Below are 21875 nucleotides of genomic sequence, written 5' to 3'. Positions count from 1 at the left end.
CAGGAAGAAATTCTTTACTGTCAGGGTGGGAAGCACTGGCAGAGGTTGCTCAGAAAATCTGTGGATGCCCCGTCACTGGAAGTGTTCCAGGCCAGATTTGATGAGGCTTTGAGCAACCTGGTCAAGGGGAAGGTGTCCCTGCCCATGCCATGGGGCAGGAATGACACGAGCTTTAAGGTCCCTTCTAGCCCAAATCATGCTTTGATTCTGCAATGGCATCATTCGCTCTGTCTATGGACCACTCCTACAAAAGTCCCTCGAAGTTGTTTAGTTCCTGACCTTGGGCTTTATCTGTCCTAAGAGTCTTTCAGGGCAGGAAGGATGGTGTGTGGGGGTGTCACGTGTAGAAACCAGCTCTGATTCTATCAGTGCAGGGCTTGGCTGGCTTCAACAAAGCTCATCCTTCCTTAACATGGCAATCAAAGGAGAGCTGGGCTCACATCCCCAAATTCAGAGAGGCAAGGTACCCTGTGATGGTGATGGGCATATTAGTGGCCATGGAAACTATATGCAGTGCTATGTAGCAATTAACATCATCCAGTTTAATTTATTGACTGTTCTCACTCAAAATCAAACCCTCTTGACCCCCACACTGGACTTGAGCGACAGGCACAGGGCCCATGGTTTTGCTGTCACCTCCTGTCCCCGTGCACAGCTCCTGATGGGAGCACTGTGCAAACATTCCCTGGCATCAGCAGGATTTTCCATGGGTGCCAGTACTGCCTCTGGCTCTCACCCTGCCCCTCCAAGGACCTTCTGAGAAGAGATGGGCACTGCTCTCTCAGCCCTTCACTGACTGTCCCACTGCCCATGTCAGCCACATCCCAGAGCCCTGAGGGGACAAAGCCCTCACCAGCACTGCTCCCAATCCTTGGCAATGTGGTCAGCACTGCTGAGGCCATGCAGGTGGGGAGCAGTCATTCTGTGACCCAAGGAGTTGTGTATTCACTCCCTTCCCCTTGCTATCAGGCCCTGAAGGTCCTGTGCACCAAGTACCAAAACAAACAGATTTCTTCTTCCTCTCCCTGCCAGCCCCAAGGACACCTGGCAGGGTGGTGGTGGCAGTGACCCTGGCACAGAGCCCTCTCCCTGCTGTCTGCTGGAGCCCAGCCTGGCACCTCCCATCACAACACACACCGAGAAAGTGTATTTTTCAAAATACTTCTTTATTTCTCTCAATACTGACATTACAAAAAAAGAAAAAAAAAGAAAAAAAAAAGAAGAAAAGAAAAAAAAGAAAATTACAAAAAACCCCACTATAAAACATTCAGGTCTCGTTGAAACCGAGAAAAACAAATCAGCTTGCATCTGCGTGCTGGCCTGTCTTCTCGCTCACCTTGTCCACCACATTTCTCCACATTGAACTCCACAGGGACCGGTGGAGGGAACCAGTGGCCACCCCTGGCTGGCCAAAGCAGGTGATTGATTCAGCAGTGCCTCACAGGTCTCCTCGCCCCACAGGTAACACTGTACAGCTGCACCCCCAGCCCCACGGACACCCCACGCACAGCCCCCCCACCCCAAGGGACCCCCTGCTTCAAGTCAGCAAAATTTTTTTTTTAGGAATTAAAAAAAAAAGATTCCCAGGGCAGGGGGAGGGGGATATTTTGGCAGGGGGTTTTCTTGGCAGTGCTGCAGTGAAAGAGGAGCTGTACAAAGCCAGGTCAAATGTGCCTCCAGCTCCACACCAGCCCTTTCCTGGGAAAAAAAATGGCATGAGGCAGAGTGGGCTGAGAAAGGTAAGAAATATAAAAATTCTCCTGATGGAAATCCAAAGGTTTTAAAAAAATACAGTATTTGAAAATGGAGCCACTAAACAGACTGCCTCATGCACCTCCCAGATCCGCCCTGATGTCCAGAAACACCTCCTGAATGAATTGTCCCTGTAGAAAAATATATACACACGCCTCTCTCTTCTTATTAGAATCCCTAATTTGACCTGAAACACTAGTGAAACCCACAGCTCTGCTCACGCTTGGCTCTGCTTTTGCACCCAGATTAGTGCTACACGCACACACAACCCCACTCCGGGGGTTTGCTGTTCGTGTGGCTGAATCATCCCCCTTTCAAAAAAAGCCTGGGTGCGTCAGGCCAGTATCCCCAATACAGGCAGAGAAAAACCCTTACGAAGTTTATCTAATGAGCTCTATATATATGTATTTAAAAAATAAAAGCAGCAATGCAAACTCAACACATCTGAAAAAAGAAAGCTCCACCCTGGGCTTTCCCCCCTCCTCCTGCTGGCTGGGCCCTGTGGGCAGCAGGTGCAGGCAAGTGCTGCCCAGGGGCACTGGGGACATCCCCGGGCAGGGGCAGGAGGCTGGATGGGCCATCCCCACGTGCTCCGTTGTTTGGCACGGCCGAGGCTCGGTGTAGGCTTGGCACAGGAGAGTGGACCACGGCTGGATTGGTACCGTGGCCCCAAGGTGAGAGATTGTCCAGCTACTGGGGGGGCCACCACAGGCAGGAGTGACCGGCACCGCGGTGCAGCCGGGACCCCAAACAGCAGCAAGTATCAAAGAGGGGAAGAGAAAAACCAGCAGCGGGGATGCCAGATCCTGCGGAGTCCTATTTACACAGCGCCGGACCCCGGCAAGTCCAGCTTCTTGTGGGAAGAGTGGCCTGAAAAGCAGGTGACATAAAAAACCCACGACACGACGCACCTCCCCGGGCAAAGGGCCCACGGCTCTCGCTCTTGCGAGGCAGAAAAAATGGACCTCTGGGGAGAAGGAAAGGGTTTGGCAGTTGGGGGAGCTGTGGCAGACAGGAGTCTCCCCGTTGTTGGAGTAAAAAACCGGCCAAGAAGGATGGATAGGGGGTGGGTCGGATGGGTTTTTTGGGGGAGAAAAGTAGTGTGAGGGGTTGTTTTTTTATCTTTTTTTGCATTTAAAAGTGCTGTGACACCTTGGCTCTGTGCAGGCCAGGTGCTGTGGCACATGCATTTGGAGTATTGCTGCTTTGGAGGAGAGTCCCTGGGCTCTAGGAGCATGGGAGGTGCTGCTTGAGGATCTGTCTCGTCTGGGGAGCTATTCTGTCCGGGAAGCGGATTTTGAACTCCACGATCAAGTCTCCTCGCTGGCTGGGGGCCTTGGGGAAGGGCAGCCCCTCCCCACGTAGTCTCTTCACTGTCCCTGGCTTGATGATGTCGTTGCAGGGGAGCGGGATCACCCGTCCATCGATGGTGGGAATGTTCACAGTGCAGCCGCACAAGGCCTGAGGAAGGAAGAGGGAACAGGACATCAGATGGGGCCGACTCCCCAAAGCATCCTGGCAGCCACACCCTGCACCCCACTGGCTGCTCCCCCGGTTGAACTGCCCTGCTCCTGTGGATGCTGCCCAAGAGCATTGGATGATGCTCACAGCGCAAGCACAGCTCTCTGCTGGCACCAGCCTGGCCCAACCACCATGAACTGGGCTACAGGAGCCGTGCAGGAGAGGGGTGCCTTGGCTCTCATGGGGGGGAAGGACTCCCCTCCCCACCTGCTGGGCTGCCCAGAAGGCACCACCAGCACCCAGCCACCCACAGCAACAACGCAGGCTAAATTTAGCTCCTTTCCAGCCCTGTCGGCCAGCCTCAGGCAGCCGAAAATCCAGCTGAGATCATGGGATGCTGCCACAGCCCGTCAGCTGTCACCCTCCGGAGCACGGCAGCTTTGCCCGGTGCCTGGGGTTATCTATAGCACAACAGCCCATGTCCCCTGTCCCATCCCTGTCACCTACAGCCCCCACAGGGCTACGCCAGCATGGCACAATGGCGTGGCTGTGGCACTGGGCTTCCCTGGGAGCTGGGGGGCTGGAGGGGCTGGCTCCCATCTCCTGTCCCCTCGCACAGCCAGGAGCCGGTGTGGGGGTGCCACCCCTGTGCACCCCAGCCCCCAGCAGCAGCCGCACACCGGCCTGCATTGGCAAGCCACGTGATGCAGGAATGCAGCAAGAAAATCCTTGTGTCCTTAAATAACTCAGACAGCTCTGTCGTACATGTGGGCAGGATCGTCTCCAGGCTTTCAGCAAGGGCTGAGCGAGAGGACTGCGGAACGATGCTTCTGGAAGGGGGTGGGGGCTGGGGGGTTGCTGAGCTACAGCCTCGAGCTTCCATGTGGGGAAGAGCACAGGTCTGTCCCTCTGAACTGGGTCCTGGGGGTCCAACCCCTCCCAAAACACCCTGCAAGGCCAGTGGAGAAAGATGCAATTGCTGTTTCTGGGGTAGGCGGGGGAATGTTCTGCATTCCCCCCCTCTGCCAGGAAAAGCCTCCAAATGCAGAGCAGCAACAGGCACCAGGAGAAACACCTCATGCTGGCCACTGGCTCTGAGATGATGGATGGGGCTTCTGCAGCAGAACCAAGGCTTTGAACCAGAGGGCTTGCAGTAGGATCTGCACCAGAGCTGGTTCAGGGTCTTTGTTGAGTGGAGAACATGGGAGAAGGTCCTATCTCCTTTGCATGGCTCATCTGCACAGGCCTCCTCCTGGAGAGGGTGTCCTCCAGGGACGAAGTGTTCAGCCTGCAGGAGGATGCCATCACCAGCTCTGTGTGAGCAGCAGGTGCTTGGCTGATCTCCAGCAGGTTGAGGGGAAAACAAAGCACAATCCCCCCACATCAAGGAGTTTGTGCTGTGCATTCAGGCATGGATGCCAAAGCCCTCCTGCTCGCTGGTGCCCAGTGCAGTGTGCCATGGCTGCAAGTGCCCATGTGCACCAAGAAAGGACACCTCCAGCCACAAAACAGAAAGGAGAACAAGAAGTCCCTGTGGGAACACGTGGATGGGGAAAGCAGGCAGAGATGTGAGCAGAAGCGGGCGGTAACAGCGAAGGCAGACAGGATCTTAATGTTTCCTTCCCAGAGCCAAGACGCAAGAATCCGAGCCGATCGCTCCTCCGCCGTATGTCCCTGTTTTTCATTCTTCTTGCTCAACTTTGCTGGCATTTGGGAAAACAGTTGCTGAAGTAACACCAGTAACCGCGGGAGCTACCCCGCATCCTAGAAAGAGGCTTGGTTTATCCCTGGGGATGAAATCACCCTGGGTTTGAGCACCATGCTGTGCGAGCAGAGCTTTATCTAGGTCAACACTGGGTCCTCCTCCGCTCGCGGCGAAGCCGCCGGGGCGGGCGTCGGCACCGGCCGCGTCCCAGCCGGGATGAGCCGAGGCGCGGATGCTTCGAGGAAGGTGACGCCAGGTAAAGGATGCAAAGCGGGATGGTGCCCAGGGCAGGCATTAGGCAGCAGCCAGGAGGGCAGGACGCCCTGCCGGCAGCGCTGCCTCCAGCAGAGGCAGCTGCTGGTGGAGCTGTGCGCCTCCGCCCTCCCGCAGCTCCCCGCTGCGGCACGCGCCTCTGATTTTAGGAAGGAAGACAATGAGTCCCCGGAAAAGCACTCCTACATCTGTGATTCTGCAGCAGACAGGTGGCAAAACGCCTGCACTGCCCCAGCCAGGCACCCAGCAAGGCCAGGACTCAAGGGCTGGGAAGGCCCTCCAGTACCCATCACCTGCCAGCTCTCCTGATGGCACTATGTTCTCTCATGGCAGTGGCAGAGACTAAAACTCAGGCTAGAAGAGGCAGCCTTTCAAGGCAGAAGGTGCAAGAAGACACCTAAGGCTACAGCCAGGGGCTGAGGAGATGGAGAAGTTGTGCTCTGTCACATACTGAGGTGGTAGCATACAGAATTGGAGAGCTCCCAGTATCTGCTCGCGCTCCAGAGCACTTAAGGAACTTCTTTTCCTGGAAGACAAACGCAGCAGAGTATCACACTGTCCTGGCAAGCAGCAGGCTGGGGATGACAGTCAGCCAGACCAGCAGCCCCATGAGGATGTCCAGCCTGTTGGGTTTGTACAGGGGGAGGTCAGAGATCAGAAATTCCAGCTGAGAGAGATAAGGAATTGCCTGGACCATAAATTTTCTGTTTTGTGTCTGAGTTGTGCAAATTTACCGCCAGCAAGCAAGCCTTGCTCATGGAGGTCACAGGTGTCCAACACTTCTGGCGCACTTCTCAAGCCCATTTCTCCAGTTACTGCTCAAAAAGTCAACTCCAGGCAGGAGTCCCTCCACCCTGACCAGTGCACAGACTTGGGCTAACATGGTCTGGGCATCAGCCCAGCCAGGTCAGATAAAAGGAATGAACAGAAGGAAATATCTGAGATACGGCATGTGCTGCTCCATAAATAAGGCAGTCTCTCCCTTTTATTTTTGGGAGTATTTCTGGAGTTGAGATCCAGGAGAACCAGCTACTGCAGGAATAAACCTCTGCACTTTGCAGTGTGAGGGAAACTCCTGAGTCTGCAATATCAGTGGAGCTGAGGTTGCTGCAGGAGTGCCCAGCTCTGCCTGGCCCATGTACACTCAGGTCACAGCCTGAGCTGGGATGCAGAGCCATCACAGAGCCCTCCTGACTTCCTGGCACACTTCACAAGATCACGTTTTCCTGCCTCAGGTCTGGCCCATTGAGCTTATTTCTATTCAATGCATTTGAGAACATAAATCTGCCTTCGGGAAGGAAAAAAAATCAGCTCATTAAGAAGACAGACAGCGTCTACCGTCTGAAAGGAACAGCAAATGGCAGCTGCCAAAAATGTCAACGTTAAATGCAGCTGCCAGCTGGGATTTATTAAAAGGTAGTTTTACAGCAGCAGTGGCGAACAGCACATCTTGTACTGAGGTAATCTTCCCTTTCCTCTCCCACCTTCGTGCAGATTGCTGGATGATCTGTTGCATCCATGTAGCCCTGCCGTGACCTCCAGGACTGGCAGCCTGGAAGTGTTGAGTTTTACTCATTGCCTGGGTATTTAATTTGTTTGGTTCCTCATCTAGGAAAGCCAGAATCAAGGAAAACAGCAAAAGCACTGCTCAGGGAGGGCAAGAGATCACTTTCCTCCATGTCACCCTGCTCTCGGCACATGGGAAGAGGCACCTGGTGCAACCCTAGGCAGTAACTAAGCCACAGCAGGCTCAGCTACAGGAAAAGCAGGAATCACACTGATGCCACCCAACCTGGGTTTTCTCTTACTCCTACAGAGAATGTGCCGTTTGTTCCACATGTGAATATCCTATGCTAAAATAGAAGAACAAGACATATGAAGAAGGGAGGAAATGGATGAAATGAGCCACCTGAATTGGCTCAAGAAGTGAGGTGTGTTCCGCAGGGACCGCAGCATCAGTGTCCCACACCTGGCATGGAAGTCAAACACCTCCAAAGCCAAGACCAAGTTGGCCTCTGCAGCTCTTGTCTTGCGACCTACCTGGTCTTTCCTATCCATAGCAGGAGAAGGACTGCCTCCCATTTTGGCCCCAAAGGCCATGAACTAGTGCCACCCCACATCCCATGGGATTTACCACCTGTACCCACCTCTTTAAGACTGATGTTTGCCGTGTAGATCACGTTTGTCCCGTCCCTCTTGAAGTGCGAGTGAGGCTTGTCCTTGAGGATGAAGACGATGTCTGCAGGGATGTTGTCTGGAGTGGCATCCCCTTCTTTGGGGAAGGTGATTTTGGTTCCCTCCTTCCAACCCCGTTTGATGACAATGTTTAGGATCTTGTCCTCAGTCCGCATGGTCCGGCCATCAGCGTTGAGCCTTCTGCGAGTGATCTTCATCCTCTTGGTGGATCCGTGGTAGATCTCTTCCAGGGACACCTTGAGCTCGTGGATGACAGGTGGGTCCTGGACCTTCCTCCGCGTGTGCAGGGACTCCTGGTGCCGACGGTGAACTCCATTAATGCCGTTGAAGCCGAACCGGCCAAAGGCACTGAAAGGGTCGTCGTCATCATCCATATCCATATCTTCCTGGTCAAAGCCATTGAACATCCGGGAGCGGCTGCTGGCGAAGAAGATGTCGAAAGGGTTGGAGCCTCCGAAGAAGGATGCGAAGGTGGCATGGGGGTCTCCATGGAAGGTGTAGTGGAAGGTGTTCCCTGAGCCACCTGAAGAGCCACCTCCAGTTTTGAGACCTGGAAGACAAGGGGGAAGAGGAGACATGAATGCTCCCTGTGGGAAAATGCTCTGCAGGGACTGCACTGCCCAGGTGGGAGAACGGCCTCTGCCGCCTCCTTCCACCCTCTCCTGAGTGTGCAGACCACCTCCAGCAGAACCACTGTGAAGGCACCATCTCACTTAGTCTCATTCCTACACCCTACAAACTCACAATCCATTCAGGTTTCATTTCCTCTATCCCTACTGAAGGACCTCTTTGATTCTCTCCACCTTATTAATCTAATTTTAATTTAAAACATATCCTGATCAGTCCATCTCCATTGTTCTCCATGAGCAGGCTTCTTCCTACCACAACAGTCTTATCTCTGAGACTGGATAATTGGAAAAATTGCTTCACAAAAAAGTTGGTCAGGAACAGGCTTCCTAGGGAAGTGATAGAGTCACCATTCTTGGAAGTGTTCAAAAAGTGTGTGGATGTGGCACTTAGGACATGGCTTAGTGATGAACATGGCACTGCTTCATTAAATGATCTTAGAGATCTTCTCCACCCTCAATGACTCTACAGGCAGGTGGAGGTGAGCAGACCTCCAGGTGGGCATGCAGCTCCCTGCACACTGGCTGTATAAAATGCCAGGTAAGCTCCAGGTTTGAATCATTTAGCACCCTTTCCCATAGGAAACTCCCCTGTCAGGTCCCAGGCTGAGCCTGACGTCACAGCAACTCATCCCAAGTCCCAAAGAGTCAAGGCACATGACAAATGCCCCCCAAAGAGGTCACACATGCTCTGCAAGGCTATTTTTGATCAGCAGGGTTGGGAAGGGTTAAGCCAAGCCTAGCTCAGGGACTATTTTCAGGGCACACCAGTGACAGTGAAGGACTATTTCTGACAGGCTGTCCTTTGTCCCAACCCCCATGCTCTGTCCACAGCAGGACAAGCTCGGGGGTCTCTTCTGAGTGCTGAAGTATTCTGGCTGGGCTGAAGGGGCTTTCCCACTTCACCTTGCCTACAAAGCATGTGTGACCCTGAAGCTCCTCAAAATGCTGACCTTCATTGCCCAAAAAAAATGGGAAACAAAACATGTGGGGAAGGTCATGGAACATGAGAGGTTCAACAAAGATGGGACATGGGGGAACTTGGTCTTTAACTTGATGGGGCAGCAAGGGAGCTCTTACCCTCTTCCTTAATTCACTCTTATTTTAGATGCCTGCAGGCGACAGGGATTTTGCCAAATCCCCAGTGAGCCCCACTGCTAATAGACTGTACAGCCAGGAGGTTTCACCTTTAATCCCATGACGCCAGCCTGAGCGGGGTCCGATTTCATTGAGGCCTCCCGGGAAAAGCTGGTTTCCCACTTGAGAGAGTCTCTTCTCATTTTACAGGGCAGCAAATCACTGTGCCCTGTGCATCCATCACAGCCCTGACATAACTAACGGGTCAACAATTAACCCACTGCTGCTTAATCCCACCGGTGGCTTGTGAGGGGATGCACCTGCCCGAGAGAGGAGCTGCCTCTTCCACCCAGCAGTCTGCTCCTGCCAGACCTCCTGCTCTTTTAAGCACCCAGGCCCTGGGCTGATTAATGCAGATGCTATTCGGCACTCTCCTCGAATGGGGCTGCACTCTTCCATCATCGACTAATAAGGCCGCCTGCCTTGGAGCGGCTCTCCTCCTCCTCCTCCTCCTCCATGCCAACCACCAGACAACAGCAGCCGCTTGGTTTCAAAACAAGGGCCTATTACTTAAATTGGGAAAAGCTTTGAATCCTCTAGGTCAGCCTGTACCAGGGAGGACGGTGGGACCAGTGCCCAAGTGCAGGGGGAGTGTGGGCAGAAGCAGTACGTCTCTGCTGTGTTATTTAGGTCATTTAAAGAGCTGCTAACAAATTACCTTAGGTACAACCCAGGAGGTGAGCTCCTTCAATTTCTCAGCTGGCGCCCAAAGTTCTGGAGCAGAGGGCAGGAGGAGCCCAGCCACCCCAGGAAGCAAGCTGACAAATTGCTGTAAAAGTGAAGCAGCCTGGGGAAGAGTGGGATGAGAGGTGATTTCTGCCACCTGTGGAGCCTTCACTCTCTCTGATTCTTTGGCAACCAGTCCCATTTCAGGAGTAGGCATGAAATACTGAAACATCTCTCTGTGAAAACCCTCCCTCACCTCTAAAACAGATTTGAACCCCACATCCCTGCCTTCCAGTGGGCAGTGCCTATCCCCTTACCTTCCTCCCCATACTGGTCATACACGGCTCGTTTCTTGGGGTCACTCAGGACGTCATAAGCCTCCGCAATCTCCTTGAACTTCTCCTCAGCGTTGGGGTCTTTATTCTTATCAGGATGATATTTCAGGGCCATTTTCCGATAGGCCTTCTTGATTTCATCTTCGTTGGCACCGCTCTGGATGCCCAAAATCTTGTAGTAGTCCTTCCCCATGATGGCAACGCTGCTGGGAGCTGAGTACTTATTCCTAAAAGGAGAAAGACAGCTCTTCGTGAGGTGAAAATCACACAGGGGCAGCTGGGGACAGGACTGGCACACACTTATCGCGGAGACGATGCTCCCTGTGTCCCACGGGCCAGCAGCACCAGAGCCGGCTCAAGTCCACGCTTCCCAACAGAGGTCAGAGCCCCGGTGCCAGAATGTATCCCAGCTCTGGTTTTATCCCGCTGAGCCCCTCGGCAGGGACAGGCAGACTCATCTCTGAGGCTGACAGGGAGAGAGAGCTCAAGTCGGGGCACGGTGCTATTATAGGGGCCACGCCACTGCTAACGTCAGGCCAGGACCACGTCCCTGTCCGTCCCCCCCGGCTGAGTCAGGAGGGCTGAGCTATGTCCAAATGTAGCTGCCGGCCTGTGTCCACCCCCTTGCCTGGTTCTCTCCCAGCTGGGGACCTGAGACCCAAGTGAGGGTGATGACAGCAGGTTTTGGAGGCTGAAAGCAGTGGCAGGGACCACGTTGTGCCTTCACCTTAGAGGAACTTCAAACATTTTGTTCCTGAAAGCAATTGGCATTCAGTTGGAGATAAGCGCCTCCGGCTGTCAGAGCCATAATTTGTATTTAGCGGAGAGGGAACGGAGCCGTTAGACAGAAACATCTTGTGATGGTGGGAGGGCTTTTTTCTTTTTCTGTTTTAAAAAAAACCCAACACTTTCTAGCCTGACTTGCACTCCCCAGCTGGATCCTGCAGTAAGGCAGGAGCTCAGGGCACACTCGCTGCATCGCGCGGGGGCTGAGGCCGTGCCCATGCCTATACTAAGGCATGGAAAACCCGGTGGCCGTAATTCATCCCCCAGTCACCACTGGAGCCACAGCCACCCAGGGAGCAGCCAGGGAAGACGGCAGGGCTGCTCCTCCAGGCAGAAGTTGGTCCCATGCCTCTCCATGGATGTTTCCTGGATGTTTCCCACTTCTCCTTAACTTTTGGCTATCTGACAGCAAACACTTGACACCCCAAACTGCAGGGTCTGGCCTGGCCCCTCTCACACTCAGTGCTGACCCTGCTTCTCCCAGGTGCTGCCCTTGCACTCCCACTGCTCACATCCTGCTCCCTGCTACAGTCCAGTTTCACCCTATACTTGCTCCAAAGACACCTGAGCCACCCCAATCCACTGTGCCCCTCCAGCAGAGGGATTATGGAATGGGGTGTGAGTTTTGGCCCTTTCCTTCACCATCATACAAGCTACCAGATGTTCTCCCCACCCTTACTCTCTGTCCATGAGCTGCCATTGGAGGTCACAGAGGGATCTCCCAACCACCACAGCTCGATCAAGGGTGGCCATGCTCGCCAAGGATCCATGCCTGAGTGCTGCTCTAAGCATCTGGCAGCCATACCAAGCATCCAACACTTGCCTTGGGCCATGCCCTGGGCAATGACCCGCTACAGGAGCTTGGAAATTGGTCCCACATTTGGCCACCTCCATCCAAACCACCAACTTCTGCCCTTTTTTGCTCCAGCTGTGGGGGAGAAGCTTTGCTGTAGATGGGGGGGGGGGCTAAGGGAGCCCTGAAGGACACAGTGAAGGGAGATGGGGGCATCTGCAAACACTGTACAACAGCTCAGGCGGCACAGAAGAGGTGGGAGGAGGTCCCTGGGGGCATAAAGAGCATCTGACAGCGTCTCCTGTGGCAGCTCCCGGATGCCAGCACATTTCTATACCAGCTCCTGCATGCAGAGATGCCAGCAGCACCCAGCCCACGCAGGTGCTGGGGGATGCTCTGCCCCCAGCCCACATCCACCTCCCCATTTACCCTCCCTAAGTGCTGGGGAAGCTGCAGGAGACCTGGTGTGAGCAACCAGCAGGAGAACCAAGAGCTATCCCATCCATTCTCCAGACCAAAGGTCACTCCAATACCCCACAACCCCACATCAACCTCCAGTGGAGGGCAGGGGCTCCCTGAGGCTGGTACTGGGATGATGATCTGGCCCTGTCTGGCCCTGCTGCTGACCCTCCCACAGCGAGAGCAAACCAAGCAGCGCTAAAGATAACCCATCACACCCTAGCTCCAGCAACACAGAGCTGACAAACCTTCAGCTCTCACTGCCCAGGGACCTCAGTGTCTGGCTCTGACCCCACACAGCCCAGCCTGACAGCACCACTGGGACACCCTCATCCGGCCAAAACCCCACAGTGTTTCCCACGAAAAGACATCCCAAAAATGCAAAATTCTGTCACCACCCACAAGATCTCTGGTCTTGCCCACGGAGAGGTCTTTGGCCAGGGTGGGGATGCATGATAGGATCTCTGACCTGACCAAGGACCCCTTCGTCTGGCTGGGCATGGGGAAGGGAATTTCTGTACCGAAATGCATCCCGGTGCCGCGTTTACCGTGCCAGAGAGGACCAGGTGCCGGAGGGTGACCCGGTGGGTTAAGGCACACTCCCGAGGCTCAGCTCACATGCACAATGGTGGTAAAACACGACTCTGTCCCCGCAGAGCCTCCCTCCTTCCCTCCCACCTTTATGGGATCAGCTGCGCCTTGCCACCGATCTTCTCCCCCTTCTGCTCAGTCATCCTCTCCTGACTTCCCATTTAACCCCCTCGGGAGCGGTAGGGGGGGTTTCAGGCAGGCAAAGGCATTCCTGTACCACCCTTGCAGATCAGATGCCCCCAGATAATTCACGGCCACCCTGCCTTGGTGAAAACCACAGGCATTCCCCTGCCCTGCCAAGCCAGCCTAACCTCCATCCTCCTCTTGCAACCACACCAAAAGAAAAAAAAAATAATTAAATAAAGAATAAATCTTTGTTCCGGCCCCGCACATGACATCAGCCCGAGCAACCGCTGGGCTAGCGCGCCAGCTGAATAGCGATCGTTTGACATAATCCCTCTGCTCGGCAGTCATCTAAGGGAACTAACCCACCCTGGCAACGGCACAAGATTTTTTTTGCCCCATCTCGGGGTGCAAGGTCACCGCGGGATGCCAGGGACAGGCACTGATGGTTTAACGAGGACACAAGGTCGAGAGGCGGAAACCCACTTACCGAAACTTTACGAACACATTCATAGTCCAAGCTGTCATTTTTAAAGGCTCTAGCTTTATTTTAAACATCGCGGCTGTCCGCAGGCGGCGGCAGGTGCTGTGTGCCCGGCCGGGAGGCACTGGAGGGCGGGAGGAAGGTGGCGGGGCAAAAGGCGCTGCCTCGTGCCGGGGATGCCGCCGCCGCCAAGGGATGCTCTGCTGGCGAGTCCCCCCCTCCAGCTCCTCCGGCTCACCCAAAGGGCAGCTCTTCGCCAGCCCGGCAGCCGTGGTTGGCTCTGACCTCGCTCCCAGGATGGCTCCGAAAGGGCTCCTCCGGTCGACGCGGTGCCGCCGGGGAGCTGCCGTCCTTTGTGTGCTTCCAAGCCGCGCACGGAGAGACCCTTCAATGGAGTCACTCGCCGCGCCGTGATTTTCCTTTTAATTGGTTTCTTGACGCTTTCTCGTTAAACGGACAGATTAAGACACTTCTGCTTAATCCGTCAGTTGCAGCATTCCTCTTCTCCGCTGCCAGAAGGCACCCGGCCGCCTGGTACCGTCACGTCCCCCACGCAGCCCCCTCCAAGGAGCGCAGGGAGCGCAGCCAGGAGCCCCCCGGTGTCCCCAGAAACGACTCTGCTGACGCCCAGGGCTGAGCACCCGCCAGGCGAATCGGGTAGGGAGAAAAGTAGGGCGGCGTTGATATGGAAAAAAGTCACGTTAACCAATGTGCACCTCCCCAGCTTTTCCCGTTCGGATGCATGGGGGTCCCTGTGTCCCCCGCACCGGCCGCCGGCACCGGTCCCCCGGCAGAAGGGATGTGAGTGCCGCATTCCCGCCCGGCGTCCCGGGCTCCCCGTGGCGGCAGGGCAGCGGGACAGGGACGATGCGTCCCCCGAGCCCACGGCGCAAAAACCTACTTCTGAGAAGTCACCTTCAGGCACGCCAAAGAAAGCTATAATGCCACCGCGTCCCCTCGTCTGTCACCGTCACTCGCAGGCCACGGAGAGCATCCTCTCCAGAAGCTCTACACCGAAACTAGGCAGCCGTACCGGGGGTACCGCCAGGGCAGCTCCTGCATCCCACCCGCGGCAAGTGAAGCAGCCGAGCGGGCGACAGCCCCATCCCGCCGTGTTCCCAGGGGCTGCAGTCCCGCCGGGCTCCGAGCCGGCGGGGTCCGGCCCGGCGCGGGTGCCGAGGCAGTGCATACCTCTCGGCGCGGCTCCAGAAGAGCAGGATTGCCGGCATGGTAGCGTATCCCGGGCTCAGTCAGAGAGCTGCTGAGGATCTTGTCGCGCCGGGGCAAGCAGAGCCACCCGTGCCCGTGCTGGATGGCAGTCTCAGGCAACCAGGCAGCAATGTCATGACTACCCGCAATGAATCATCCCCTCCCCGAGCCCCCACACGCACCGCCCGCCTCCCCCTCCCCACCGACAGCCCCACTGGGGTGCCGGCACCTGCGTGGGGACGGGGTTAACCCTCCCCTCGCTGCCTCTGCCAGCACAGCCCCCGCTGCCAGCCCCGCCGGCGGCCGCCTCCTGCGTGGGCACGGAGCAGGACCCCCGCTCAGAATGTCCCCAGAGAGGGTCCCAGATCCCCACAGCCACCAAGTGCTGTCTCCTGCGTGGGGATGGTGTCAAGTACCACCTGAGATCACCCCTGACCGGGTCCCCCATTTTCCAGACCTATCTGGCGCTGGCTCTTGGATGGAGATGGGGTCAAGCCCCTCACAGTGTCTCCCCAAGTAAGTTCCCCTCTTTCCAGCCACACTCGGCTGCTCACAGCTGTGTGGAGATAGGCTCAAGCCCCCCATGCTGCCTCCCCGTGTAGGGTACCCCAATTCCAGAGTCACCAGGATGCTCACAATGGCATGGGGATGGGTTTGAATCCCCTCAGTGCATGGACCACCACCCCATGCCTCCCACCCAGCCCCACTGTGGGGCTAAGAACTTCAGGGGGATGGGGTTTGTCCCCCTCCCGAGCCCAGAGGCGCTATCCTTTTTAGGGGCTGTCACACACAGGGGTTCACTCATGCCTTGTGCCCCAGTGCACAGACCCACAGGGACCAGGGGTGACCCCCTGCCATGATCAAGCCCCACTGGGACCTACTGTCTGCCTCAAGAGGAAAGCAGGTTAACCCTTTCCTCCTGGTCAGCCCTGCCAGGAGACACTGTCACCTCAACTGAGGACAGGGGTTAACCCCTTCCATGCTGGTCCCTCTCACCGTGTTACTGTCACCTGGGTGGGAGGTTGCCAACTCTCTCACCAGCCAGTTCAGCCCCACTGGGATACACAGGTACCCCCAGGGCGGTGGTGGAGGGGTGCTGACCCCTTCCAGGCCACACCACATAGCTCAAACAGAGCACATTATTCCCTCCAAAGCGAAACAGAAGAGAGGGATTAACCCTAACCTCACCAGCCTCTCCAGCTCCACAGGGCTGTACTGCAGCCCCATGGCAGGGGGTGTCACCCCTCTCTCTCCCTGCCCCACTTGGATGCACTATCTCTGTTATGGGGCACGGGGATTAACCCCTTCCTGACACACTCTTCAGGCCCACAGGGACACATGGTCACCAGGTAGGGCAGTTAACCCAGTGAACCCTGAGCCACAGCCCCACCAAGAAACCCTGACAGCCCACAGGAGCCAGAGATGCCAACTCCTTCCTCCCTCACCTTCAGCCCCACAGAGACCCCGTGTCACCCCATGGTGGCAGAACAGCCTGGCTACCCTCTGCTCCCCACCCACGAAGGGGCAAAGGGGGTAAGCTCTCAGCCAAACCCTGTCAACCCTTGGGGCAGAGGCCAATCCTGCGAGGCCCTGGGGACACCCTGCCACTTCATAAAGCAGAGGTTTAGCCCCCAGAGCAGGACAGACTGTCACCCCATGGGTGGAGTGGGGCAAGCACCCCCTCCCAGCCGTATAGGGACATGCTGTCACCCCATGGGCAGAGGGGCCAATCAGCCCCGCAGTGACACCCTGCGACTCCTCAGGGCAGGGGAACTGACCCTCCCCAGCCCCACAGTGACATTCCACCATCCCCACAGGCCAGGGGGACTGACGAGCCCCCAATTTCATGGCAACAACTTGTCACGCACGGCGCAGGGAACTGACGGCTGAGTCCCACAGCAACCCCTGTCACCCCCAGGGCAGGGGGACTGACCCCACAGCGACACGCTGCTAACCCCAGACAGGGGCACTGCCCCCCACCCCAGGGTGACCCTTTGTCATCCCCCGCCGGTCCCACAGGGGCACCCTGTCACCCCGGGCTGGGGGGGACTGACCCCCGCCCAGCCCCACGGCAACACCCTGTCACCCCACGGCCCCACCCCACAGTGACACCGGGGTGACATGATCCCCCCCACCCACAGCGAGCCGCTTCGCTCTGTGGGGCACGGGGGCTTACTCCTCCCTGCCCCTCGGCAACAACTTGTCACCCCTTGGCAGTCCCGCAGTGCCGCCCTGGCACCCCGCAGGCAGGCGGGCTGGCCCCCGGGCCGGGCCGGGCTGCGGGGGTCGCTGTGGGGGTGCGGGGGCGGTCGGGGGGGCCCCCCCGGCACTCACCGCTCCCGCTGTCCCGGGGCGCCGCACGCTCGCTGGGCCGCCCCCGCCCCCGCCCCCCGGCCGCCACGTCAGGGGAGTCCCGCCCGCGCGCGCCACGCCCCCGTTGGCCCGGGGGGCTGTCTATCGCCGCACCGCGCCGCGCTGATTGGTCTTCTCTGAAAGGGAGGCGGGGCGAAGGCGGGCCCCCGCCGCTCCCCTGCCCGCCTCTCCCCCCCCCATTGCCCCGCAGTCGCGGCCTTCCATTGGTCAGTTCAAGCCAGCACCGCCCTTTCGGCGCTCTCTGATTGGCCGGGTGCTCGCTCGCAGCGGCGGGATCCCCGGGGGGAATCTTCTGGAAAGGCGTTACGTCACCGAGGAGCCGCGCCTCAGGCCGTCCGTGGGCGCGCCCCCTCCCCCGCCGCCCGCGCCTCCGGGGGCTCGGGGAGTGGGGGCCGTGACCCGGCCGGGGCTGTGCGGCGGCCGTGGGTGGTTCTGAGGGCACCGGCGCACCCAGCACGCTGCCGGAGGCTGGGGCTGCGCAGGGCCCGTGCCCCATCCCCCAGGCCTGGCGGCTCCCAGGACCCCGGCGCAGGCAGGGCTGTGGTGGTGCAGAATCCCTGAGGGAATGAGGTTGGAAAAGACCCCTGAGCTCAAGTCCAGCCTGTGAGTGGACGCCACGCCATCAACCAGACCATAGGCGCTGAGTGCCAGGTCCTGTCTTAGAAACACCTTCAGGGATGGTCACTCCACACCTCCCTGGGCAGCCATTCCAAAGCCCAGTCACTCTTTCTGTGACAAAAATCTTCCTAATGTCCAACGAAAACCTCTCCTGGCGCAGGTTGAGGCTTTGTCCTCTTGTCCTGTCACTTTTTTCCAGGGAAGAAGAGACTGACCTCCCACCTGGCTACACCCTCCTGTCACAGAAGATAAGGCTCCCTTTGAGCCTCCTCCAGGCTGAACACCCTGAGCTCCCTCAGGTTCTCATCCCCAGTTCCATTGCCCTTCTCTGCTGAAGGAGGTTCAACGTCCTGCAAGCACTTGGCAGGGCCGGGAGGGCTGGATCCAGGGTGGGAATTGTGAAGAGATGGTGTCAGGAAGGTACTGGAGGAGCAGGGCTGTGCAGTGGGAATGCAGGGCAGTGCAGGCATCTCAAGAGCCCTGCCTGCATGAGGTGTGCCCTGCTCCATGTGGGACTGGTGGGGGCAGGAGGGACAGCAAGTCCCTGAGGAGCTTAAAAAGGACACTACGGTGCTGGAGTGAGTCCAGAGAAGGGCAGTGGAGCAGGTGAAGGGTCTGGAGCACAAGTCCTGTGAGATTTGGCTGAGGGAACTGCGGGTGTTTGGAGAAAAAGGAGGCTCAGGGGGCACCTTATCACTCTCTGCAACTCCCAGGAGGTACAGCCAGATGGGGATTGATCTCTTCTCCCAGGCAGCCAGGGACTGGAGAGGAGGACAAAGCCTCAAGCCAGAGGAGGTTTAGGTTGGACATTAGGAAGCATTTCTTTGTAGAAGAGGTGATTAGACATTGGAATGGACTCTCCATTCCTGGACTCCAGGTGGTGGAGTCAACTGCCCTGGAGGTGTTCAAGGAGAGATTGGACATGGCAGTTTGTCCATGATCTGCTTTACAGGGCAGTGTTTCGTCATACGCTGGACTCAATGAGCTCAAAAGTCTTTCTCTAATTGGTTCTGTGATTCTGTGGGGCACTCTGAGGTGTCTGACAGGATGATGGGTGAGCATCCCCTCCCCAGGAACAATGCCATAGCCAGATCAAACACCCAATGCGATGGGGCCAGGATCCTTATGCAACAGAGGGTGGCTGTGACTCTTTAGATGGTGAAGGCTGACATTATGCTATGCCTTTTCATCATGGAAAAGCCACTGGGCTCCAAAGCCCTGGTCCACTGGGAGGCTCAGTGTCTGTGTTTAAAACAGCTTCTGCTCTGACATCAGTGCATCCCACCTCTGCAGAGTCTGTGGCCAGCCAGCTGGGAAGCTGGGTAGCTGAGCCACACATGCACTGTCCCTCTACCACACATGCCCTGTCACATGTCTCCTTCCAAAGTGGGGGTGCCTTTGGCCTTTTGCCTTGTGAGTCTCCCCCTTGATCTTTTCAGCATCCCTGTATGGGTTAGACTGGTAACAAGGTAGCTCCTGGTTGGAGGAGCTGTCTGGACCCAGTGTCCTGGATTTTGTCCTGGGACATCTGCCTGTCTTGAGGAGAAAACCCACATCTTAATGCTGTCGAGTTAGTGCAGAACATGGGGACAGCATCCTGGCTGCACACCTGTCCATAGACTGAGGGGGGAAGCATCTGGTTGTGCAGGTGCTGCAGCTCGTGGGTGGAGCTGAGCGCTGCTGCGAAGGGCTGAGGCTGTAAAGATGTTTTGTCCTTTTGTAACCTCGGTGTGCTTCCTTACGTTTGGAAAGGGCGCTCTCACTTCACAAGCGCTCAGTTCATCTCCTCCTTGTGGTTTGATCACAGCATTGGTCTCTCTGTCCTGCCTGGGCTCCTTGGCTCTGCGGGGTCCCCTGGCCGGGTGTGTGCAGCCCCCCGGACTCCTGTTTCCCACCATGGCCTGTCCGTGGAGGCCCTCTGAGCTGGGAGAGCCGGAGTTCGCTGCGCTGTGCCCGTGGAGCGGCTGAGTCATCGCGGTACTGACCCAGCACTTACTGCGGCCTGTCTGTTCCTCTCTGTGCTCTTCGGTGGCCCCGTCCCCGTGCCGGGGGGGCTGCGTGTCCCGCGCCGTGCCCATGCCCTGGCCTTGCAAATGCTTTTTGTTCTGGCTTTTCATCGCCGGCAGCGCTGGAGGCCCCGGGCTGGGGGAGCTGGTGCTGGCCGTCCCCGTGCTCACAAATGATCTGCTTGGTGTGCAGCCTGCCCGGGGACAAACAAGGGCTCCGGGCCAGGGGCTGGCTGCGGCCCCGCTGGGCAGCAGCGGGGTCAGGGCAGAGCGCAGCCTCCCCTCCTGGGGGGGCAGAGGGTGTTTTAACCAAAACCGCGCCTCCTTCGCAGCCCGTCTCCCTTGCTGGCACATCCGCACCCTTTTAAAGACACGCCGGGAAAGTGCAGGGAGGGTGGCAGGAATAATTAAAGGTACGAAGCCGTTTCCATAGATGGAACAATTACATAAACTGGCTCTCTTCCGTCTGGGGGAAGAGATGACTGAGGGAGGCATGATGGGGAATAATAAAATCCTGTGTGGTGGGGGGAAGGAAGGTGAGCAGGGAAGGGTTGCTTGAGTTCCTGTAATTGGGCATCTTGTGTCAAATTATGCAGTGACATTTCAGGGCATGGAGACATTTCCTGAAGGAATTTGGGATTAACCTGTGGAAATGGTGGCCTTAGGTGAAGTGGTGAAGGGAAGATGTAGGAAAATTGTTTGGGATGAAAAGGCAATTGAGCAAATTCCTGGAAAGAGAAATCCACGAGGGCTGATGAGCCCACTGATGTTGGTTCTGATACAGGAAATCCCCAGACTAGAGGCGTGAGCAGCATGCTGTGTTCACCTGGAGCTTCAGCTGTTCCTGGTACTATGTGCCTCACCTCCAGAGGTAATGGGGAGGTGGGAAACCACACTCTGGGCTGTTTTCCTGTTAAAACATCATTAAAAGGATGTCTGAAGGTTGGAGCAGAGAAGGCCACTTACCTCTGCAACCACCTATCCGAGTGCTGTGCCACTGCAAAAAAGAGCTTTCCCAGGTTGCTTCCACCTCCTTCTGGATCTCCCCATGGCTGAGCAGATGGGGCAGGAGCAAGGCACTGGCTCCTTGCTGCACTGCTCCCTTGTCCTGCTCAGAATCCCCTGCTCAGTGCAGCACAGGGAAGTCTCCAGTGTCTGTGGCTGGGTGAGCTGGGGAGATGCATCTGAGGACACTGGGCTTGGCAGCAGCAGGGTTTGCGCTCTGTTCTCCTCGGCAAGAGCAGCGCCCACGCATTTGGTGCTGTCTCTCCTTCTTGCCTGTTCCCATCCTCAGAGGTGTCGCCCGCCTTTTCCAGCACCCTGAGCTGCAGCAGGAGGAAGAGGCTGCAAGGGAAAAAAATCCATGCTCAGTTTTTTTGTGTTTTTTTAAATGGTGGGATTAATGCTCCATACCCTGCCTGCTGCTCTCCTGGCTGTGGTCTGAGCTTAGTGCATCTCTAAGGAGATGCAGGTGGCACACCCTCCAGGACAGGCTGGGCTCTTATGTCCTACAGAAGCTGCTGTCCGTACAGGGCAACCCTGTCCAGGAGACCTGGTAACTGGCATCTTTGGGATTCATCCAGCCTCTGGCTTGTCCTCTGAGGAAGCCACCAGCCGTCACCAGCTCCCAGTCACCCTGGTTGTGTTGGTAGCCTCAGCATGTGGTGGGCTCGTGTCTGCCCGGCTCTGAGCATGGGGTAAATAAAACAGATGGGAATGGTTCCCAGCAGTCTCATGCTGCAAGCAGGATCAGCCACAAGGTCAGCGTGTGCTGCTTGGGGCGTTATCCAGGCTCACATTGCAAACCACCAAGGACAGTCATTGCAGCACTAGAAGAGCTTGTTCCAGCAGCACCTTCCGTGTCCTTGTGCTGCTGTGTGTCAGAGCCTGACTGGCCTCCCAGGGCGTGCAGAGGAAGGGGGTGGAAGCTGCTCTCAGCCATAATGATGGTGTTCGGTTCTTCCTCCCCGGCTGGGGCTGAGGATGAGGATGGTGGCCGCTGTCTCTCCCCTGCCAGCGCCGCCGGCGGCAGCCGAGCCGGCCGCTCCGCTCGGCACTCCGCACCTGCGGGGGCGGCATAATGAGCCATGTCCTTGTCTCAACCTGCCGCTTCCTCTCCCGGCAGCGTCTGTGCTGCCAGCTGGGTTATTTTTTCTTTTTCATAATTTTTTTTCTTCTCCTTTTTTTCTCCTTTCTTTTTTGCCTTCCTACCGCTATTCTTGAGTGGTTCCCAGGCGGTGGTTGGCAGGCAGCCCTTGCTGGAGACCATCTCCCGGGCTGAC

The 21875-nt window shown here is 56.9% G+C and overlaps 1 protein-coding gene across 5 annotated transcripts; it reads right to left on the bottom strand.

The window, feature by feature from the left end:
• Positions 1–1147: 1147 nt before the first annotated feature.
• On the bottom strand, positions 1148–17067 carry DNAJB5 (DnaJ heat shock protein family (Hsp40) member B5). 5 transcript variants are annotated; one of them, XM_074532523.1, is made up of 4 exons: positions 16931–17067; positions 10134–10378; positions 7339–7937; positions 1148–3213 (listed from the first exon to the last, which is right to left on the bottom strand). In XM_074532523.1, exons 2-4 carry the CDS (start codon positions 10342–10344, stop codon positions 2980–2982), a joined length of 1044 nt encoding a protein of 347 aa, XP_074388624.1. In that variant the 5' UTR covers positions 10345–10378; positions 16931–17067; the 3' UTR covers positions 1148–2979. The 5 variants fall into 5 exon arrangements, with proteins under 5 accessions (XP_074388624.1, XP_005491785.1, XP_005491784.1 ...); XM_005491728.4 differs by lacking the exon at positions 16931–17067 and adding an exon at positions 14579–14756; XM_005491727.4 differs by lacking the exon at positions 16931–17067 and adding an exon at positions 13394–14554.
• Between the last annotated feature and the right edge of the window lie 4808 nt (positions 17068–21875).

This window comes from Zonotrichia albicollis, chromosome Z (assembly GCF_047830755.1).
Source record: "Zonotrichia albicollis isolate bZonAlb1 chromosome Z, bZonAlb1.hap1, whole genome shotgun sequence".
Classification (NCBI taxonomy): domain Eukaryota; kingdom Metazoa; phylum Chordata; class Aves; order Passeriformes; family Passerellidae; genus Zonotrichia; species Zonotrichia albicollis.
This window is presented reverse-complemented; position numbering and strand designations above follow the sequence as displayed.

Bases quoted from the DNA above. Each gene is read 5' to 3' on its own strand.
- DNAJB5 (XM_005491727.4), bottom strand. From the start codon at position 13,461: ATGTTTAAAATAAAGCTAGAGCCTTTAAAAATGACAGCTTGGACTATG. The intron at 10,379-13,393 runs GTAAGTGGGTTT...TTCTCCTTTTAG, and splicing joins AATGTGTTCGTAAAGTTTCG to GAATAAGTACTCAGCTCCCA. The intron at 3,214-7,338 runs GTGGGTACAGGT...TTCCTTCCTCAG, and splicing joins CAAACATCAGTCTTAAAGAG to GCCTTGTGCGGCTGCACTGT.